Source organism: Centropristis striata, chromosome 21 (assembly GCF_030273125.1).
Source record: "Centropristis striata isolate RG_2023a ecotype Rhode Island chromosome 21, C.striata_1.0, whole genome shotgun sequence".
NCBI lineage: Eukaryota > Metazoa > Chordata > Actinopteri > Perciformes > Serranidae > Centropristis > Centropristis striata.
Genome location: NC_081537.1, coordinates 6,131,927 through 6,152,569, shown reverse-complemented (window position 1 = coordinate 6,152,569; position 20,643 = coordinate 6,131,927). Strand labels below are relative to the sequence as shown.

Below are 20,643 nucleotides of genomic sequence, written 5' to 3'. Positions count from 1 at the left end.
GTTTTTGACTTTTGCACTGAAGTTGTGACTCTTCCAAATCTTCTCAACCCTAAAACTAAGCCCTTCTTTTCTTTTGTTAACATTTATTCCGCAATGATCTGGTAACATCAATGTAAACCTAAAGGTAAATTGAGGAAAATGGTTAAATTCAATAAAGGTAAAGTATGATCATGTGGTAAACACATCAAAAAATCCAAAGAATCCATACCATACATATTGTAAACAGAAAATTTAAGTTGCTTCCAAACTTTTGGCCTGTAGTGTATATGCTATATATATGTTATATATATAGTGTATATGCTATATATAATATATATATATATATATATATATATATATATACTGTATATTGTGATTTATATTGTGATATATATACTGTATATTGTGATTTATTGTAATGAACAGCATCCCTGATGATGATGAGAGGCTCTTGACTCTGAAACCCATATGTGCACAGTAAACAAAAACACATGGTGTGTGAATGAGCACAGGGAGGTGAAGCACCATATAAGGTAAGGTGTACCCATATAAGGTATTAAACATCCGTTTTCCCCAAGCAGCAGATGCAGCAAAGGTATGATATGGTTAGTCAGGCTTTGCTCGTATAGTGCTGGTAAAGTAAGTACTGCTATACATACAAAGCGGCTTAACTGTTACATTAACATGTCAATCCATTTCTGTACTGGTCATCTATTGTAACATACTTTATAATAAACTGGCATAATGAAGCACCTCAGTACAGGATGAAGATATATATATTTTTTTTAAAGCCTTGTAAGAGTTCAAGTACAGGAAATAAGGATTTGGCCTCTAAAATATATTTAAGATCTGGAGGATATATACTGATTTGTTTAAACAACATTCACTCATGGCTGCATCCGATTTATGGCATCCAGAGTAGAAATCTACTCTTTGAAGGCCCCCTGATGTGTAGAATATGCAGAAAAAGAACAGACAGGCCTTTCCAAATGATGTCTTGTTAGATGGAAAAGTGACTTATGGCAAAGATCAAGCTGTCAACCACAGGCAGAGATATGATCAGAGTGTCTCCCTCCAACCAGAATCTCTTAAATGAAGGATTTTTTTATCGCTGTCCAGTTATGTTGTTGCCACCAGGATTTATGGCGACAGAATCCAGTATGGGACGGAGAGCCTGTCCAAAAGGCCTGAAGAGGAAACACAGTAGACAATACTGTTACACTGAAATCAAAAGGCCTGAAGGAAGTCTAAACAAAGTAGAGTATGTGAGCTTGGGAAGGGGAAGAGGAAATCATGATGGAGTCAAGGTTATAATAGTTTGGGATTTTTCATTAGTTTTTGTTGTAATTTAGTTTTAGATTTTTTTGTTTTTAAATTCAGTTAGTTTTAATTAGTTTTTAGAGTGAGTTTGCTAGTTTTAATTCGTTTTTATTTTTTGGAAATTGCTTAGTTTTTATTAGTTTTAGTATTAGTTTTTTTGTAATGGGGTATTTGTTGGGTGCGAGATTCAAAAAAGTCACAATAAATGTTTCCTTTATTTCCTTTGTCTGATCCATCTGAGCCCCAATAAGTTTATTAAGTCATAAAACCAGATAGATGAAATAGATTTCATTTCAACCAAAAAGGTTTCAAATGAAAAAAGTTGACAAAGACGAAAACGAAGGACATTTTCACTATAATTTTAGTTAGTTTTGTATCCACATAATACAGTTTCAGTTAGTTTTTTTTTTTTTAAACTCTCGTTTTTATTTTTATTTCAGTTAACAAAAATGTTTTTTCGATTCTAGTTTTTGTTATTTTGTTAGTTTTCGTTAACTATAATGACCTTGGATGGAATACAGCAAGACTCGTCTTTCAATTGAAAATAAATGACAGACAGACAGACAGACAGACAGACTTTCATGTGGTTCAATTTATAAACATGCATAATCATTTTTAAATTGATTGAATTTTTTTATTTTAAATCTTTGCCTGAAAGTAACCAAAGCTGTCAGCTAAATGTAGTGAAGTAGAAAGTAGAAAATGTGCTTCTAAAATGTATTGGAGTGGAAGTATAAAGTTACATATGTGGAAATAAATAAAGTACAGTACTCAAGTAAAGTACAAATACCTCAAACCAGTACTTGAAATGTACTTACATTCCACCACTGTTCATTTTTACTACAGTACTATTGCAAGCGATTGCTCTGTACTATTAATATTTCATAAATGCTACGATGCATGGCCATGTAACGTGTCTCAGTGTCTCCTCAGGGAGGTTTGAGTGGAACCAATCAAAGGAAAAATCCACCATCACATCTTCACACACAAGACATCAGCAATCTGGGCTGTTCACCCTCATACTTGACTGTATGTGCTGCGATTTCTTTTTTTCGCCTACACCTTTTTTAACTGGCCTACTTTCATTTAGTGTTTGTATCTTTACTTGTTTATATCCCCTAACAAAGCTGTTCTATTTCTGAGAAAAGGCCTGTGAAGGACTCACACCAGTATAGATTGGAGATAAATGACATTTAACAATAGATACCAACTACAGTGTCTGTATTCCTCCCTTTTACACTCATCCCTTTGATGCACAACATGGGTCTAAAGCAGGGGTGGGCAATTAATTTCCCCAAGGGGCCACATGACCAATACCACGAAGGTTGCAGGGTCCGGGCCAAAACTCTGAACTAAATTCTGCTCAATATTAATTTAATCGCTTTATAAAATACAGTAAATTATCTGGTTTTGAGCTGCTACTGATAAGAATACATGTTATGATAAAACTGTTAATGTGGAGTAAATCAAATATAGCAGCAAAAAGTAGTAAATACTCCAATCACTATATCACTAGTCCATTTATTTTAAACACAACTGTAAATGTCCTTTATAAAGCTTCCTATTTGTGTTTTTGTATTATATAGCTTGTTTTTCATGTTTGTACATTTTCAAGGTGTTAAACAATGTTGAGGTGCTTTTATTTTGAAAAAGTGCCGTCCTGTGTGAAACAGGTGCTTTCATTTTGAAAGGTAGTGACAGGAAATAACCGGTAGAACGGTTAAATGAAAAAACGAACGGTAAATAATAACGAGTGCGTCGTAATTCATATAAAGTTGATATAAAGGATCATTAATGCTTCTATAGTGGCTGACTGACAGGACACAAGGTTTGTTAAAGTTCATTTTCTTCTGTCATATATATTAGTGGCTATATTTGTTGTCTTAACTATAGTAAAAGTGTTGTTAGCTAGTGCTAATGTTTTCTCAAATAACTTGTTTTTGATCATCATACATTGTTTTAATTTCTTACTTTCTGAATAAAAACCCCTTTTTGTATCACTACGCTTCTAATGCACAACATGGGTAAAAAATTCATTATGGGGTATTGTGTGTATAATTTTAAGGAAAAATGAATTTAATCAATTTTGGAATAAGGCTGTGACATAAAAGTGAAGCGCTGTGAAAACCTTCCAGATACACTGTATGTGTGACAAAATGATACATAAACATGTTAAATATATTAAATATATGAGTGTTGGGCCCCTGTTACTGCTAAAGTAATTATTTGAAACAAATTACTATTATTATAGTATTAGGTCATAGGTCATTTTTGACCCATGTGTGTAAAATTGATGTAATAATACAAAAACGATTTTACTTCATAAAGTATGAAAGGAAAAATCGATATAATGATCAGTTGTAATAATAAAAATCTTCTTATTCATGTTTAGTCAGACATCACCTGGAATAACAGCAGCCAACAAAATGAATACAAAGTGCGCTCAAGAGCGGTTTTCTGTTTTTTTAATGTCGAGCTACAACTAGTCTAGTAATAAATGAGTCAGGTGACAGAAAAATAATAGCTAACTTTATTAGAAATCGATTAATTATTTATTTGTTTTATATGATATTAAACTGAATATCTTTGTGTTTCAGACTCATAAAACAAGACATTTAAAGATGTCATCTTTGACTTGGACATTTTTCACTAATTTCTGATATTTTATCGCCCAAAGGATTAGTTAGGAAAATAATCAGCACCTAACAGCATTTGAACTAGGGCTGGGCGATATGGCCCTAAAAGAATATCACGATATTGCAGGCTATTTTTGCGAAAACGATATTCTTGACGATATTAGGAAATACTTAAAAAGATAGAAAATATGATTTTTTTTGTAGTCTGTATAAATAATTAAAAATCTAAAATGTAGTTTGAAGTGCAAATCTCAACAGTTGCCAAATACAAAAAAATTTACTCTTGACTCTTGAGTATGAGCAAATAATAAAAAATAACCAGTTAGGGGTTCCGGGGGCATATTTTAAGGACATTTTGTAAAGGAGAATAAAGGTTATTGTATGTTTTATTTAAGGCATCTTATTTTGACAGTCGTCTTGTAAATTCTGTGGTGGATTCTCTTAACACACTGTGCTCTTATTTTGAAAGCTGCATGTGTTTAGCGACAGGGAGTACGTCACTTTTTGTGATTTAAACAACTTTAACCAGTAGGAACGTTGCCAATATCATGATATGCATTTTTTTTAACCATAAAAAAAATATACCGATATTATCGTGAAAGATACAAATATGGCACACCCCTAATTTGAACCACTATCCTGTCTTGAACTGAATCCAAGTCCACCTAGTCACTGTAGCCAAATGTGTCGCTATCTACCATAGAGAACTTGCAAAGATGGAAACCAAAACTGCTTTAAGTTACAACCGAGTTCTCCAGCACTTTGGCTTAGGTTTGGAGTCATAATGGTATCAGATTTATATGTATTACATTATAATATCAAGGTTTCTTGTGTTGAGTCAGTATAAGCAAGGATACAGTTGAAGACAGAGAGAAAAATGAGAAGAGCATTGGCGATGTAAGAACAGTTTAATGGCGTTCATTGACTCACGTGGACAGCACTTCAGACGGGAGGTCTGTAATGTTCGGTGGGATGGTTTGGCCCGTGAGGAACTGAGCCACCTCGTTGCTGAAAGTGTTGCAGTTGTGCTCAAACAAGTTGTACGTGCCACATCTGTGCACCAAGAGAATGCAGAAGAGAGAAAAAGAGACATGAATTTAGAGGCCAGACAGGGTGGAAAAGATCGGTTGAGGAGCAGAAAAAGACAAGACAGACATTTTTAAAGAGGGATTAATTAACTGAGAGTTGTGTAAATTTAAATGATATACATTTTAAGTAAACTGGATTAAAGATAATGTCAAAAACCTTTTTATTACGCCCAAACCATTTGGTAAAACCAAGAGCAATTTCCACACGAAAATGTGGTTATATTCCTGACAGATTAGGGCAGCGGTAATGCATTTGCTTCACAATTGTGTTTTTTTCACTTCTTCTTCGTAATTCTTGATATAGTAGTTTGAACTAGAAAATTTCCTCTGGGGAAATTTTGAAAGGGCCACAGGGGCTACTGCCGGTGTGTGTACACTATGATGAGATTCTTCAGAGATTTCAAACTATGCCCTTTAACCTCAAAGTGTGTGTGTGTGTGTGTGTGTGTGTGTGTGTGTGTGTGCGTGTGTGTTAGTAATTAAAATCACATAAAGTTACTGTGTGTGTGTGTGTGTTTGTGTGTGTGTGTGGAGTGTGCATGCTTACGCGCATGTGTGTGTGTGTGTGTGTATCTGTAACTGTAATCACATCAAAGATCAAAGGCAATCAGATCAAAGCAATCAACAGAATTAACTGGCACCTGTTCCACCTGTTTTCTCCAAAAATGATCATGGTCATTGAACAAGGATTGATAAAAAACTATATGACCTATCGAAACGTGGATTAATACACCGATACACAAGACTTGTGTCTACTGTTTAAAGTTTAAATGGAGTCTCTAGGTGAAATTATGCCGGAGAAGTAGACGTTTCAAAATCTCCAATTATTGTTCTTTTTCACTCATTTTTTGTCGGCCGTCCCATTCATTTCAAAGCAAAATTTTGGGCAGTTTTTCACGACTTACGTCCAGGACGTTGGTGAGCCTTACCTGTATGTGGACTCTTCCAGTGAAGCCAGGTACTCCATAAATAGGTCCTCAGGCACCTCAGTGGAGCCCAAGCCCAATATGGCGTCCGGCTGACCCATGGTGGTGCCACCCTAGGATGCAACACATACACCTCATTATGCCTTGTCCCAAACAATTTGACCTCTTGATAGTTTAATTCCTAAGTGTTTGCATTTTCCTGTGCAGCACATAAGTGTCAACCTGTTTATAATGCATGCTCTTTGTATTTGAGGAGAGGATGAAGCAGATACTTACAGGTCGACAATTGTGGATGCCTTCTGCCATAAAGAAGAACTCCTTTCCATGGACCACAATGCCAGTGTGCCTATAAAAAACCAGAACATCTTATTCCAATAAGAGTAAGCCTATGACAGTACTTAACCACAGTTAACAGGATATTTAATGTAGGGCTGCAACTAACGATTATTTTCATTATCGATTAATCTGTCGATTATTTAAACAATTAATCGATTAGTTGTTTGGTCAACACAATGTTGAAAAATATCAATCAGTGTTTTCCAAACCACAAGACGACGTCCTCAAATCTCTCGTTTTGTCCACAAACCAAAGAGATATTCAGTTTATTGTCATAAAGGAACAAAGAAATATAATATTTAGGGGAAAAAAGTTGCAAATTTACTAGATTAAAGTGGCAAATCTACAAGAAAGAAACCGCAGATTTAAGAGATTTAAAGTGGCAAATCTGTGCGAAAAAAGTCACAGATTTACGAGAAAAAAGTGGAAAAAACAACAACTTTTTTCTTGCAGATTCACCACTTTAAATCTCATAAATCGGCACATTTTTTTCTCGTAGATTTTCCACTTTAATCTAGTAAACTTTTTTACCATTAATTTGTGATTTTTTTTTTGGTCACAAATTTGAGATTTTTCCTCACAAATTTGCAACTTTTTTTTTTACCATTAATTTGAGATTTTGTTTCTCATAAATGTGTAACTTTTTTACCATTAATATGAGATTTTTTGGTCATAAATTAGTAACTTTTTTTTCAAAATATTACCCCCCTCCCCCGGGTCCATATGTTGTTGTTTTTTACATATTCCACAGTCCACATTCTGGCTGTATGTAATACCCTCCAATATTCTCTAGGGTTGAAATTTGGAATTTGCAAGTATTTCAATGAGTGCCCTATTAAGGGTTAATAATCGATTATTGTTTGATTAATCGAATGATTGTTGCAGCTCTCATTTAATGACAAAATAAGTCTGTAAAAAGCTCTACTCACCAGATCCCATCAAGCTCTCTCCCTGTAATGATAAATATATATATATATATATATTATTAATTCAGAATGGACTTGTTAGTTTTATTAGTTGGCAGGAACAGGGCCGGTTATTCCTACAGGCCACCAAGGCGGCTGCCTAGGGCGCCAAATTGGCAGGGGGCGCCCTTAAGCACACATCTTTGTTTTAACAACATTGATTAACGAAACATTTTTTAAAAAGCATGGGCAATAAAACCCTCATTGAATTAAATGAACATGCCCCAACCCATATTTCGAATGAAAATGTAATATTATATTATATAAAATATGATACGTGCATGGGTGTCGTCACTCGTCATGACGATGCAGTTGCAAGTCACAAAACACTAGAAGTAGATCACGCTAACGGTCATAGAAGGTCAACTAGCAAAATGAAAAGGACCAAACTGTCTGGTGCACAGGGGCGAAAACGAAGAAAAGAGGAGGAGGAGAATAATATATGTATGTATTTTCATCTCAGACATTAGTTCCAAAGTTTCTAAAAATAAAAATGTTCTGAGACCATTACCTTGCTTGTAGTTCATGTATCAAATATTAGTGTACAGCATAATACATATAACATAGTGTACCTATATCAGAATGAATATGAAGGGGGGGGGCGCAAAATCTCAATATCGCCTAGGGCAGCCAATGGGCTAGAACCGGCCCTGGGCAGGAACTTCATATCGCAGGCCTGAGGCGCATCCCCGCTCTCTCCTGGTGTGTCCCCCGGCCTGGGCGCACTGCCTCCGGCTTTCAGGAAGCAGCAGGTAGCTCGTCAGAAACTCACCTAACATGAGAGGACTGAGCTGGCGGGCCATGCCTCTGGACAGGTCGTAAATGTACAGTTCCACTGGGTAAGAGCTGGTTTGGTCCATGTTAGCAAAGAGGAATTACTTCAAAATGACAACAACAGCTAACCTGACACTAGAGTTAGTGACTCACTCCCACCGTGAGGTTGGCTAGCTTGCCGGGTAGCTAGCAAACAAAACTTTAAATTAAAAACAAAAAGTTTTTCGTGGAGCTGTTACGGATATAAACAAAGGCTACAGTCTACTTCATATGAAAAGTAAAATGAAATAGCTGCTATAAATGTCCTAGTGACAGCCCGAAGTTGCCGGTTGACAGTGCTGTGTCACTGTCACACTGTAAACAATAACAGAACTGTCAAAAAAGCTTTCCGCCAGCCGGTCGAGCCTCCTGCCAATAAACCCCGCCTACTCCACTAAGATTGGCCAGTATCTTTGATTGGCAGGACAAGCGCCCAATAGACGATTAGCCTTTTCTTACGCTTTATCAGCGTGCTCGTTCACGTACCTGAACGCGCAATGGAACCAATATTGGAAGAACCAGGAGAAAGGGAGACATTTATATAAATTACAGTTAAATTAATTAATTAATTAATTAATTAATTAATTAGTAATTAGTAATTAATTAATTGGTAATTAGTAATTGATTAATTAATTACTGTAAATTACAGTACATTACAAAGTGTAGTAGGAGAGGTGGGATGTTATGGAGACAACCGAACAGAGCAAGTTATCATGAGCAGAATACGAATAGGACATAGTAAACTGAATAATACACTTAGTATAATAGGAAAACATCCAACGGGGCAGTGTAACTGTGGGGAGATGGAGACAGTGGAACATGTGTTGATAGCATGTGCTGGATATGAAAGAGAGAGGGAAGAGATGAGGATCGGGCTGCGGAGGGAAGGAATGGAGGGAAACAGTTTCAAGAATTTAATAGAATGTGGGAAAACTAAGGAAGGAAGGAGAAACATCATGAGATTCCTTATCTCAACTGGATTAATTAAAAGATTATAATAAAAGGGAAATGAGAAGGAAATAAAATCCAGCAGATGGCGGTAAATGCAACATTAAGGATGCCCACTGCCATTAAACTCCAAAGAAGAAGAAGAAGAAGTGATTATTCCCATGCAACAAGAGGCCTCACAAACCATAGTCACAAACAGCTCAAAGGTCAATGACAATTTGGACCAGCAGGGGGTTTGTGAGCACATGAAGCCTCAAGATATGAACCTTTTCTCGAACCAGTTGGCTGGAAAGGTTCAAGGCTTCATGAGGCTTCATCTACCCATCACTATAAACAATAACATAACTGTCAAAAAAGCTTTCCGCCAGCCGGTCGAGCCTCCTGCCAATAAACCCCGCCTACTACACTAAGATTGGCCAGTATCTTTGATTGGCAGGACAAGCGCCCAATAGACGATTAGCCTTTTCTTACGCTTTATCAGCGTGCTCGTTCACGTACCTGAACGCGCCAGCCATTGAAACTAGTCTGGACTTGTGGACAGAAAGAAGCAGACCACCGCGGCAAGTGACTGTATGTTCATACTGTAACCTAATACCTTTCATGTTGTCGTTTTAAGTCTATTTAGTCTGTGTGCATCATTACAAACATGCATTTGTTAACCAAGCGACGCCAGAATATCAATTATACTAAGCCAACAGTGGCTAATTACAAGCTAAGCTAGCTACCTTAAACGTTGCCTGAATGAAGATGAAATCTCAGTTAACGCTAATTATATATTAAGATTAATTAATCTTGATTTTAAAAAAAATATGGTTTGGTATTTTGCACAATTATTGTGTTATGAATATATTAGGACCATGCTTATGTTCGGTTAGGTAGGTATTTGCTGAAAGTTTTAAGGAGCACAAAGTTCCACAGGTCAATAATCAAATGTCGCGATAGTATTCAAGCTACTTTATGGCTTCTGCTGTTGTGTCTTATTGAACTTCTGAATCATTTGACAGGACTAGAAGCAGCACATATGGCAGAGTGGAACGCCTTCTACCGGAATGAGGATGATGAGGAAGAGCAAGAGGATGGAGAGCAATCTGGAGGTGAGATCAAAACCTCCTCCGCCACTTCAGCTAACATGCAAATAGTCTCACTGTTAAAATAATCGCCTAAGTCATTTGTTGTCAAAATTGTTTGTTTTTTTGCCTAAATCATCTCCTCATGACGCCAGCCACCTATGGTACAATCACCCACATCGTCAGTTGATCAGATCATGTGATTTTACCCCTTTAAGATAATGGCCTATGTCAAGTGTGTGACTTAAGTGGATTTATTATGCCTAAGTCAAAATAAAATGTGACTTAGGCAATTTTTTGAACATGCCTTTGTGACTTAAGCAAGATATGGTAACACTTTATTTTGAAGGTGTCTACATAAGAGTGACATGAGCGTGTCATGAACATTAATGACACTTTGAAGTAACATTAATGCTCATGATACTTGTCATGTCATGTTTCTGACAGGCTTGTGTGACTCTTATGTAGACGCCTTCAAAATAAAGTGTTACCATATCTTGCTTAAGTCACAAAGGCATGTTCAAAAAATTGCCTAAGTCACATTTTATTTCTCTTAAGTTACATAATTTACACACAGTGTTATTACTATGCCGATAGCCATCCTTTGTTACATTCTTCTTGAGTGAAATTATCAATAAATGTCATATGTTACACTTTTTGTGAAGTTTTTTGTGTTTCCTGTAAAACTTAGTTTCATAACATGTCATTTATGAAACTTGTAATCACATAGCATTTGATACCAAACATTGTCTGAGACCTTAAAGTTACAGAATAACAAATGCAAACGCTCTGTCTTTGTTAGGAGAATATAAGATCACAGGGAGAGACAGTTTGGTCTTCTTGGTGGATGCCTCCAAGGAAATGTTCATCAAAGGAGAAGATGGACAGCCCTCCAACTTTGACATGACCATGCAGGTTAGATGGCCATTTATCTTTTTGTCTTTTTTTTCCTTGTCTTTGTTGGAATAACAAAAAATTAGCTGTAAATCAGGGGTGTCAAATTCTGGGGGCAGATACCAAATTATTATATTACTATTGTAAATTAATGACATTGATGTGTTTTTTTATTTGAAATTTGATTTTGCATGTCTGCACTATTTGGTTATATATTGTATGTTTATAAGCGTTGCTGGTTCCATATTTAATGTTAAAGCAAAACATGTTTGGCATATATTAAAAGGTTTATTTGTTCAATGTTGGCCCGCGATTTTATTCAAGTTTTAAATTTTGGCCCATTGTGTATTTCAGTTTGACACCCCTGCTGTAAATCATCCAATTTATTTTTTCATGGATTGGAGGCCCCCGAAGCTTACATCTTTGATTGTTTTTGTTCTCATATCCCCCCGTTGTCTGATGATAATAAGTGTCTGTCCCTGTAGGTTGTGCGCAGTGTGTACAGCAGTAAGATCATCAGCAGTCACAGGGACCTGGTGGCTTTGGTTTTCTACGGCACAGAGCAGAGCAAAAATCCTCGAAACTCCTTCAAGCATGTTTACGTTTACCATGATCTTGATGAACCTGGTGAGATGTCCCACTTCTTAAAATAACACATGATCACATTTTATTTGAAATGCTGTTGTTTTGCTGCAAACACAAATGTGAGCACAGTTTGTTACTTACTATTGTTATTTGTTCCATATGTTATGGTTTTATTGATTACTTTTAATAATAATGCATGTGAATATAAGCTTTAGAAGAAAAGGAAAGGGGAAAAATTGTACTGGTGTCCTCTATAAATTGCTAAACAGATCTTTTGCACTAAATCTACGCACGACACTTTGCTATGTTATTAATATCATTACTATTATTATTATTATATATACTGTTGCTGCCATTACTATTATTACTATATACTGTAATATACTACTATTATTATTATACCGGCCTTATTTATTATTATTATTATTATTACTATTATTAATATATATTATATATCATATTATTTTACTTAAAATCACTTTATTCATATTGTTCATTTTATTTTTATATTGTTTATTATCTATTATTACATATTATATTATATATATTATATTATATACCGTACTATTATTATTATTATTATTATATACCGTCTAGTCACTATATATATATATATATATATATATATATATATATATATATATATATATTGTATTTTATTGTACTTGAATACCGGACTGCTGTGACAACCGAATTACCCTTCGGGGATGAATAAAGTAATCTATCTATCTAATCTGTCTATCTATCTATCTATCTATCTATCTATCTATCTATCTATCTATCTATCTATCTATCTATCTATCTATCTATCTATCTATCTATCTATCTATCTATCTATCTATCTATCTATCTATCTATCTATCTATCTATCTATCTATCTATCTATCTTTTCCACAGGTGCAAAGCGAGTGCAGGAAGTAGACGCTCTGTGGGGGCAGAAAGGTGCCCAGCTGGCAGCAGAGACCATGGGCAGCGGGGAGACGTCATTAGGCGACGCCCTGTGGTGCTGCGCCAACCTCTACAGTGACATCAAGCTTCGCCTCTCACACAAGCGGCTCATGATCTTCACCTGCAGGGATGAACCACACGGGGGCGACAGCGTGAAGGACCGACAGGCTCGCACCAAGTCCGGCGACCTCAAAGAGACCGGTACGTCTGGAGTGGAGGCTGTTCATGAAAATCTGTTATCACTATGTTGTTGTTGTGGCTGCACTGTCATGACGCGTTGGTTTATATTGGGTTAATATTACTATTTATTTTATTTTTTAAAATTTATTTAATTAGTTATTTTATTTATTCTTGTTTATTTGTTTTCTCTCGTTACCGCTTCTTGCTTTGTTTGCCTATTTATTTTCATTGTGTGTTACATATAAATGAGCCATGTTATTTATTTTTATATATATGTCGTAGCATCTGCCCCTCATCCACATACACACACGCGCACACACACACACACGCACACATACACCTGTGAAGCCTCTGTGCAAATCGTTTATCATTCATGTTTTTCTTTGTTGTTGTTCGCGCTGCATGTCTACCGTCTCTACTTGTGGTCCACATGGTGTAGTGTATTTGTCTCTCATGTCACCTGTTTGTTACGTCATTTCACCAATAAAAAAACAAAAAAAAAAGGAAAAGAAAAAAAAGAATCTGTTATCACTATTTTGGATTAAAGCTCTTCCTTTCTATCTTAGGTGTCATCATTGATTTAATGCATCTGATGAAACCTGGCGGCTTCGATGTTGCGTCCTTCTTTCGTGACATCATAAGTCCACCTGAGGATGAAAGCGAGTTGGGTCTGCAGCTGGAGGCATGTAACAAACTGGAGGACCTCAAGAAGAGGGTGCGGGCCAAAGAGCAGAAGAAGAGAGCCATGGCCAGGTAGAGATAAGCTGAGGCCGGTCACGATGGTCAAAATATCGACGTATCGTTCGATATATAAGAATGGACGCGATAGTTTTTGTGGATTCGCTAATTGTTGTTTACATAAGCCATCAACTTTTTAGCCAGTCGAGCTGCTTCTGTCCCTCTCCTGTCGCTCAGCCTGCTCCTCCCCCACACACACACACACACACACACACACACACACACAGTGCGGATGCTAGCCAAGCTGAAGCATAGTGAGTGTGTTACTCAAAGTCAAGTTTCCTCCAACTCCAGAAAGTTTGTTGGAATAAATAGAATTGGTGCCAAAGCCGGTGTGGGAACAGTTCGGATTTCACTGTTCAGCTGTACAATAACTGCGGCCACCGTCGCTAACTGCACAGCAACCGTCGCCTTTGTAAACAAACCAGCATGCTAACTGTACACAAAGTGTCCGCCGCTGATCGTAAATTAAACGGCGTCGCTAACTGTGCACAGTATCCAGTGCTTGTTGTAAACAAACGGAGGTCGCTAAGTGAACACATGCTGCTGCAGCACATACACACTGTACTGCTACAGAGCTAACTGTTAGCCTGTTAGCACTGACTGTCCTGCCTCTTAAAGGAGCCACGCCTCTCTTATAGTGGACGCATTATAATGCTGACTTTTTATGCTATTTCAATAATACTGCAAATGTTTGACAGGCAGTAGGAATTGCCAAAAAATCTCAGAAACAAATGGTTATATATTATTTATAATATTATAACATTTATCTCAGTGCAGTTTCTGTTAACAGAGCCTGAGAGTCTATTTTATTTGTTTTGATTGTAGTTTATTTATTTATGTTTTATCTATCTAGGATGTTTTAATATTTATTTTCCACATTTCAATTCCAGTGTTAAATATTCTTGAGATTTAAAATTTTATTGCTGTGGAAAAGGAAGTACTCCACATACTGTCATTTATCGTGATAGTTTCTGGGAAAATATATCGTCCTAAAAAAAATGTTATTGTGACAGGCCTGGATAAGCGGCACATTCTCTTTCTTCTTCCTCTGTGGTTCATCTTTGCATCCTTTTAATCACTTGTCTCCTCCTCTCTGCCATCGTTAGGTTAAACCTGTGTCTTGGTGAGGGAATAAACGTAGCTGTGGGAATGTATGCAACTGCTGTGTCGGCTCGGAAACCACCTCCCGTCAGACTTTACAGGGAAACCAATGAGCCGGTCCGCAGCAAAACCCGAACCTTCCACACCCAGACTGGCAGCCTGCTGCTGCCCAGTGAGATAAAGAAATCACAGGTAAGAGCACTCTTGGTATATGCTCATTTTGGTTTGGTGGTCTCATATTGTGTGTGTGTTTTTTTTATGTTTGACAGCAAAGCTTTCACCACCCAGGTCTGTTTGGTTAGTCTGAATCAGAGTGAAATTAATGCTTTTAGTTTGTTTTGTATGTAGTCTGGTTTGCTTTCACGGTGCATAAATATAAGTGGATAAAATAAAAAATAAAGATGGGAGGAGGGGGCCGTCTACGAAAGCAGAGGGCTGTAAAATATACTTGCGGTTTTATTTCTTATTGTTAACCCTCTGTGGTCTGAGCCTATTTTGGCCGTTTTGAATACTTTTGATTTTGCCCTTCATCTACCACATAAAAAATGTTTACAATACCCATATTTGGCATCCATTTTTTCTTCACCTATATGATCTGACAATTATTTTCTCACTTTAACCAACTTGAACATATTGAGCCCAAAATTCATGAAATTCGAGTTGAAAAATTATACAGTTTACTACAATAAAAACCACAAATATGCTCAATGAACTGGTTTGGAACTTGAAAATGTAAACATAGGATGAAAATATGAACACATAAAAAGGTAAAAATGTAAACATAATAAAACTGTATACAAAAAAGTCCCATAAAAACATGTATATTTATAGGCTTTTTTCCCATTGTTAGCTGCAACTCTTCAAAACAAACTTTGTGCAAAATTACACAGAGAGCTTCACCAACGCTCAAATATTTCTGTACTATCAAATTAAAACTATCATATCTTTGGTTTTACATGACCTAGGAATGTCAAACAAAAACTGGGAGAAAGTTTCAAGTCTGAACTTTGGAGTGAAGTTGATAGCAGCGCTCCATGTGACCTTGTTTTTTTGTTAAATGTCACATGATTTGATCCGGATGCCACCATCATAGACCCCAGAGAGTTAAACACAACAGGCAATATCTTTTAATTAGGGCCGGGACTCGATTAAAAAAAATTAATCTAATTAATTAGAGGCTTTGTAATTTATTAATCGCATTTTAATCGCTTATAAATATTTGACCTGAGAACAGTGAGAAGTAATTTTTTTTCACATGGATTTTTTAGTATACCATTGAATAATGACTGAATACATAAGCTTAAGCAACAAAAATATTGTTTATTTTTGTTCAAGTCCAACAGACCAGTGCAATTTTTGCCATTAAGAGTAGAAATAGCATATTTAGAATATTTCGCTCTCATCAGCTTCTTCCTTCATGTTCACTGTGGTTTGTTGTTGTCTGAACTCATCAACGCTAGTTGGTGCTCCAGTATAATCGGTCCGCCTGAAACTCATCCAGTGAGAAACGTTCCGCGGTGCAAAAATAAGTGTGATTAAAATGCGTCAATTTTTTTAACGCGTTAATTTTGGTGTAATTAATTAATCTAAATTAACGTGTTAAAGTCCCGGCCCTACTTTTAATATATGGACTTGAACTTGATACGTTTTTTCAGTGATTTTGTTCCTGTTTGTGTGTGCTGTAGGTGTACGGTAAGAAGCAGATCGTGATGGAGAGGGACGAGGTGGACACCATAAAGAAGTTTGATGATCCCGGATTGTTTCTGATCGGGTTCAAGCCGATGGAGAAGATCAAACGCCACCACCACATAAAACCTTCTGTCTTCCTCTACCCCGAGGAGGAAGAAGTGAAAGGTGGCTATTGACAGTGAAAGTCTTTAACAGCATCTCCTGTGTTTGCTGAGCTCTAATATGTCTGCTGTGTGTTCCTCCTCAGGCAGCGCGTGTCTGTTCTCCGCCTTGTTGACAAAGTGCGTTGAGAAGAACGTGTTCGCTTTGTGCCGCATCATCTCTCGCCGGAATTTCCCGCCACGATTTGTCGCCCTGGTACCACAGAACGAGGAAATCGACGAAGGGAAAGTTCAGATAACACCGCCAGGTAATAATACACAGCTGGGGGGGTGTATTCAGAGACCCAGATACCGCTGTATTTGGCTTTTCTAAGTGTCTAAGCAAGCTGGGAAACTACAGGTATATGTCAAAAAATTAGAATATCATGAAAAAGTTCAATATTTTTTGTCCATTATTTCATAAAGTGAGACTCATACATTATATAGATTCATTAAGCGTAGAGCGAAATATTTCAAGCCTGTTTTTCTTGTTATTTTGATGATTCTGGCTTAGAGATGATGAAAAAACAAAACTCAGTGTCTCAGAAAGAAGAATTAGAATATTGATCAGAGTTTCACTTTCTGAAATAATTGACAAAAAATATTGAACTTTTTCATGATATTCTAATTTTTTGAGATGTACCTATAAAGATATACAGTAGGCTACTTCAAACTAATAAGAACTAAAAAAAAACAAAAAAAAAAACTACATTGTACCCTTTTAAAAGGTAGGTGGAAAAAAGGAAGAAGAAAAAAATGTATCCACTTGTAAGCAGTCACTTGTTGTAAGACGCATAAAAGCTTCATAATTCATAAGTGGGGAATCTATGAATGTAATTTATGTCAAAGAACAAAACATGAAATCTCTTTAAAATCTCTGAAACGTGTTAAATATAAAGTTTATTTCAGACGTGTCACCAAAAACCCATTGACTTGGAGACGAGGGAACTGGAAGTTCTTCATGCTTCCACAAGCTAAAAATGCTAACTTATCTCAGTTTTTTAGGACTCATTCCTGCGTACCTGTATATTATAGTGTAAGTGTGAGGCAACTCATCATGTCTCTTTGTTGTAGGTTTCAACGCCATCTATCTGCCATATGCTGACGACATTCGGGCTCTGGATGTTCCTCAGAACCCGTCAGCCTCACAGATCCAGGTGGACAAGATGAAGGAGATCGTCTCCAAGCTCCGCTTCAAATACAGGTAGCTGCTCATGTCCTTTATCCTTTATCAGGCGAAGAACTATATTTGGTAACTTCAGTGGATATCAAAATGGGGTTGAGAAAAAAGTTGCAAATTTACGAGATTTAAAGTGGCAAATCTACAAGAAAAAAAGTCGCAGATTTAAGAGATTTAAAGTGTTGAATCTGCAAGAAAAAAGTTGCTTTTTTCCCACTTCTTTCTCGTAAATCTGTGACTTTTTCCACGCAGATTTGCCACTTTAAATCTCTTAAATCTGCGACTTTTTTTCTTGTAGATCTGCCACTTTAATCTAGTAAATTTGCAACTTTTTTCTCAAAATATTTTTATTTTGGATATCCGCTGAAGTTACCAAATACGGTTCTTCGCCTGATAAAGGGTTAACAGAGTTCTGAGTGTAGAGATTGTTTGGGAGGTAACTAGGTAGGGCTTGCTCTTTTTAGGGTTCTAGCAGTGACCACAATGGTGTGTCGGTCAGGACACAGTGAAAAGATGAGGAGGCGTAATGATTGTGAATCCTGGTGTCCTCCAGCAGTTTATTTCAACTTCAACGTCATCAGAATCATTACACTCTTTAGCATTGTTAGTTCTGTAATAACAAACAAAACACATTTCCCATTATTACTCAATAAAGAAATAATAATTACAGGCCATAACCACCTCAAATACAAACTCGGCAGGAAAAATGGGAAGCATGCAGCGAGTGTCTGAGCCTTTTAACAGAGATGCTTCTGTAATCCTAAAAAGACCAACAGTGGGTCATTTATATGTCATTAGTGTGTTGTTTTATCACTTCAAAGTGATGTTATTCTGGTGGGACATACATTTTATTAACTTCACTTTAATTGACTAATTTATACAGCATGACCACTTCTTCATTACAATAACAGCTTCTTTCAGTTGTTGTTTTTCTGTAACATGTTTTCATTCTTTGTAATGTAATTTAGGAGCGATGCTTTTGAGAACCCGGTCCTCCAGCAGCACTACAGGAACTTGGAGGCCTTGGCTCTGGACATGTCGGCTCCAGAGGACATAGAGGACCTCATCAGTAAGATGCACACAAACACACTTTCAGAGATGCTCTGATGCAACCATCTCTTGTCCCTTTGACCCACACTTTCTTTTCCTCTGCCTCAGTGCCAAAGGTGGAGCAGATTGACCAACGTCTGGGTCCTTTGGTTGACGACTTTAAAGACCTGGTCTACCCTGCCAACTACAACCCCGAGAACAAACCAGCTGCCAAACGCAAAACAGGTCAGAGAGTTGTTTTTTTGTGTTTTTTTTTCATGAAAAATAATTTAATAAAGATAACCAAGGGAATTGAAAATCCCTTAAACAAGCCAGTTGGCACATTTTTTCTATTGCAGAGGTATTGCATGTGGAACAATGGTGATATTTCCATTAATAACTTTTGGGTGTTGCTAATTTTAGTCATGAGTCACCTGCTCTGTAGAGGAGCCGTTTTTTAAAAACTTTTTTAAAGTTAAGTTTAAATTGTTCTGCTTGATCACATTTATTGAGGACTGATGATTTTGAAATACATCTTTGGTCATTTTGTTCTATACTGCCCTACAACGTCTAACTACGCAAAGAGTAAAACTGAGGAAAAACTGCTTAAAAAATGTTTTTAAATGTTTTTTAACTGGCCAGTCAAATGGGTTATAGGTTACCTACCTATGTATATGTATATATATATATATATATACATACATATAAGTGAACTTACCGTGGTCTGATTTGGTTTTGAGTGGGATGTCGTAGTTACTGCAAGTTTTATTTCTTTATTTCTCTGAAATAAAGCAAAACTGAAATCTAAAACTTTGTCACAAGATAAAACAGACATCAAGGAGTTCATTTTTATTTAGAACTCAAGTTTGACCAGAAGTGTAGTTACTGCAGTTAGACTTTGTAGGGTGGCATAGCACAGTAGAAATCTTCTTTTGACTGAGTGTTTTCTCCATTTCCTGCAGCTGATCCCGGAGGCGGAGCTGAAAAGAAACCCAAAGTGGAAATACCAGAAGAAGAGCTGCGGGCGCACGTGCAGAACGGCACCCTGGCGAAGCTGACCGTGCCCGTGTTAAAGGACGCCTGTAAGCAGTTTGGGGTTCGGACCACCGGGACCAAGAAGCAGGAGCTGATTGACGCTCTGATCGCCCAGCTGGGCTCATGAGGGGTTACTATAGCAACGACTCTCAGTGCCTTCATGAGCTGCAAGACTTGTTCAGATCTGTCGTAGCGCTTCAGGTGTACAATATCTTCTGCCACATTAGACACAACAAGTTCTGGTAACTTTGTGATCCATTTTGAAAGCAGGTAAAAGGTTTTTAAATTGGCTCTACCCTGCCCTACAAAGCCTAACTGCAGTAACTACATTTTTGGTCAAAATTGAGTTATAACTAAATATGAACTCCTTGATGAAAGTTTTAGATTTCAATTTTGGTTAATTTCAGATAAATAATTATATAAAAACCACAAAAAGCAGTAATTGCACTCACCACAGTGTGCTTTGGATATATATACTAATTTAAACATAAAAATAATAGAAATGATAAGTATATTTGAAAGGGAAATTATTATCTAGATAGTGATGAAGTAAAAAAGTGAGATAAAATGATATTAAGACTAAAATATGACATTACTTTATACTATTAAGTCTTAAATACACACATCTTTGAATAGAGTTGTTACACACTTTTAAACACACTGATAACAAAATTAATTTTAAAATGTTGATTCACTGAAAACAAAATATAAAAGCTGAAAGAAGATAACATTCTAGTTACTGCACTCTGTTTTTACATCACTATTAGAACCTTATACAGCAATGCAGTAACTACATTTTTGGGGTCAAATGTCAAATAAATCATCATGATCATGAGCATAAAAATTGCATCAATACATGTAGAAATAAGTTTCATATCACTTATCTACCTATAACCAATTTGGCTGGCCAGTTAAAAAAACGTTAAAAACTTTAAAGCAGTTTTTCTCAGTTTTACCTTTTGTTAGTTACTGCAGTTAGACTTTGTAGGACAGTATAAATGTGACATTTGGGATGAACCGGGACATTGTTAAGTGTTCCCTTG

The 20,643-nt window shown here is 36.5% G+C and overlaps 2 protein-coding genes across 2 annotated transcripts; one reads left to right on the top strand and one right to left on the bottom strand.

Annotated features, from left to right (window-relative positions):
• Positions 1–691: 691 nt before the first annotated feature.
• On the bottom strand, positions 692–8,427 carry desi1b (desumoylating isopeptidase 1b). Its single transcript, XM_059324824.1, has 6 exons — positions 8,023–8,427; positions 7,215–7,236; positions 6,226–6,295; positions 5,953–6,062; positions 4,866–4,988; positions 692–1,166 (listed from the first exon to the last, which is right to left on the bottom strand). The coding sequence occupies exons 1-6, from the start codon at positions 8,108–8,110 to the stop codon at positions 1,085–1,087; spliced, it is 495 nt and encodes a 164-aa protein (XP_059180807.1). The 5' UTR covers positions 8,111–8,427; the 3' UTR covers positions 692–1,084.
• Positions 8,428–9,994: 1,567 nt separating this feature from the next.
• On the top strand, positions 9,995–20,386 carry xrcc6 (X-ray repair complementing defective repair in Chinese hamster cells 6). Its single transcript, XM_059324816.1, has 12 exons — positions 9,995–10,105; positions 10,881–10,993; positions 11,458–11,599; positions 12,455–12,706; positions 13,252–13,438; positions 14,533–14,719; positions 16,213–16,381; positions 16,464–16,625; positions 17,431–17,560; positions 18,505–18,605; positions 18,695–18,811; positions 19,528–20,386. The coding sequence occupies exons 1-12, from the start codon at positions 10,033–10,035 to the stop codon at positions 19,725–19,727; spliced, it is 1,833 nt and encodes a 610-aa protein (XP_059180799.1). The 5' UTR covers positions 9,995–10,032; the 3' UTR covers positions 19,728–20,386.
• Positions 20,387–20,643: the final 257 nt, after the last annotated feature.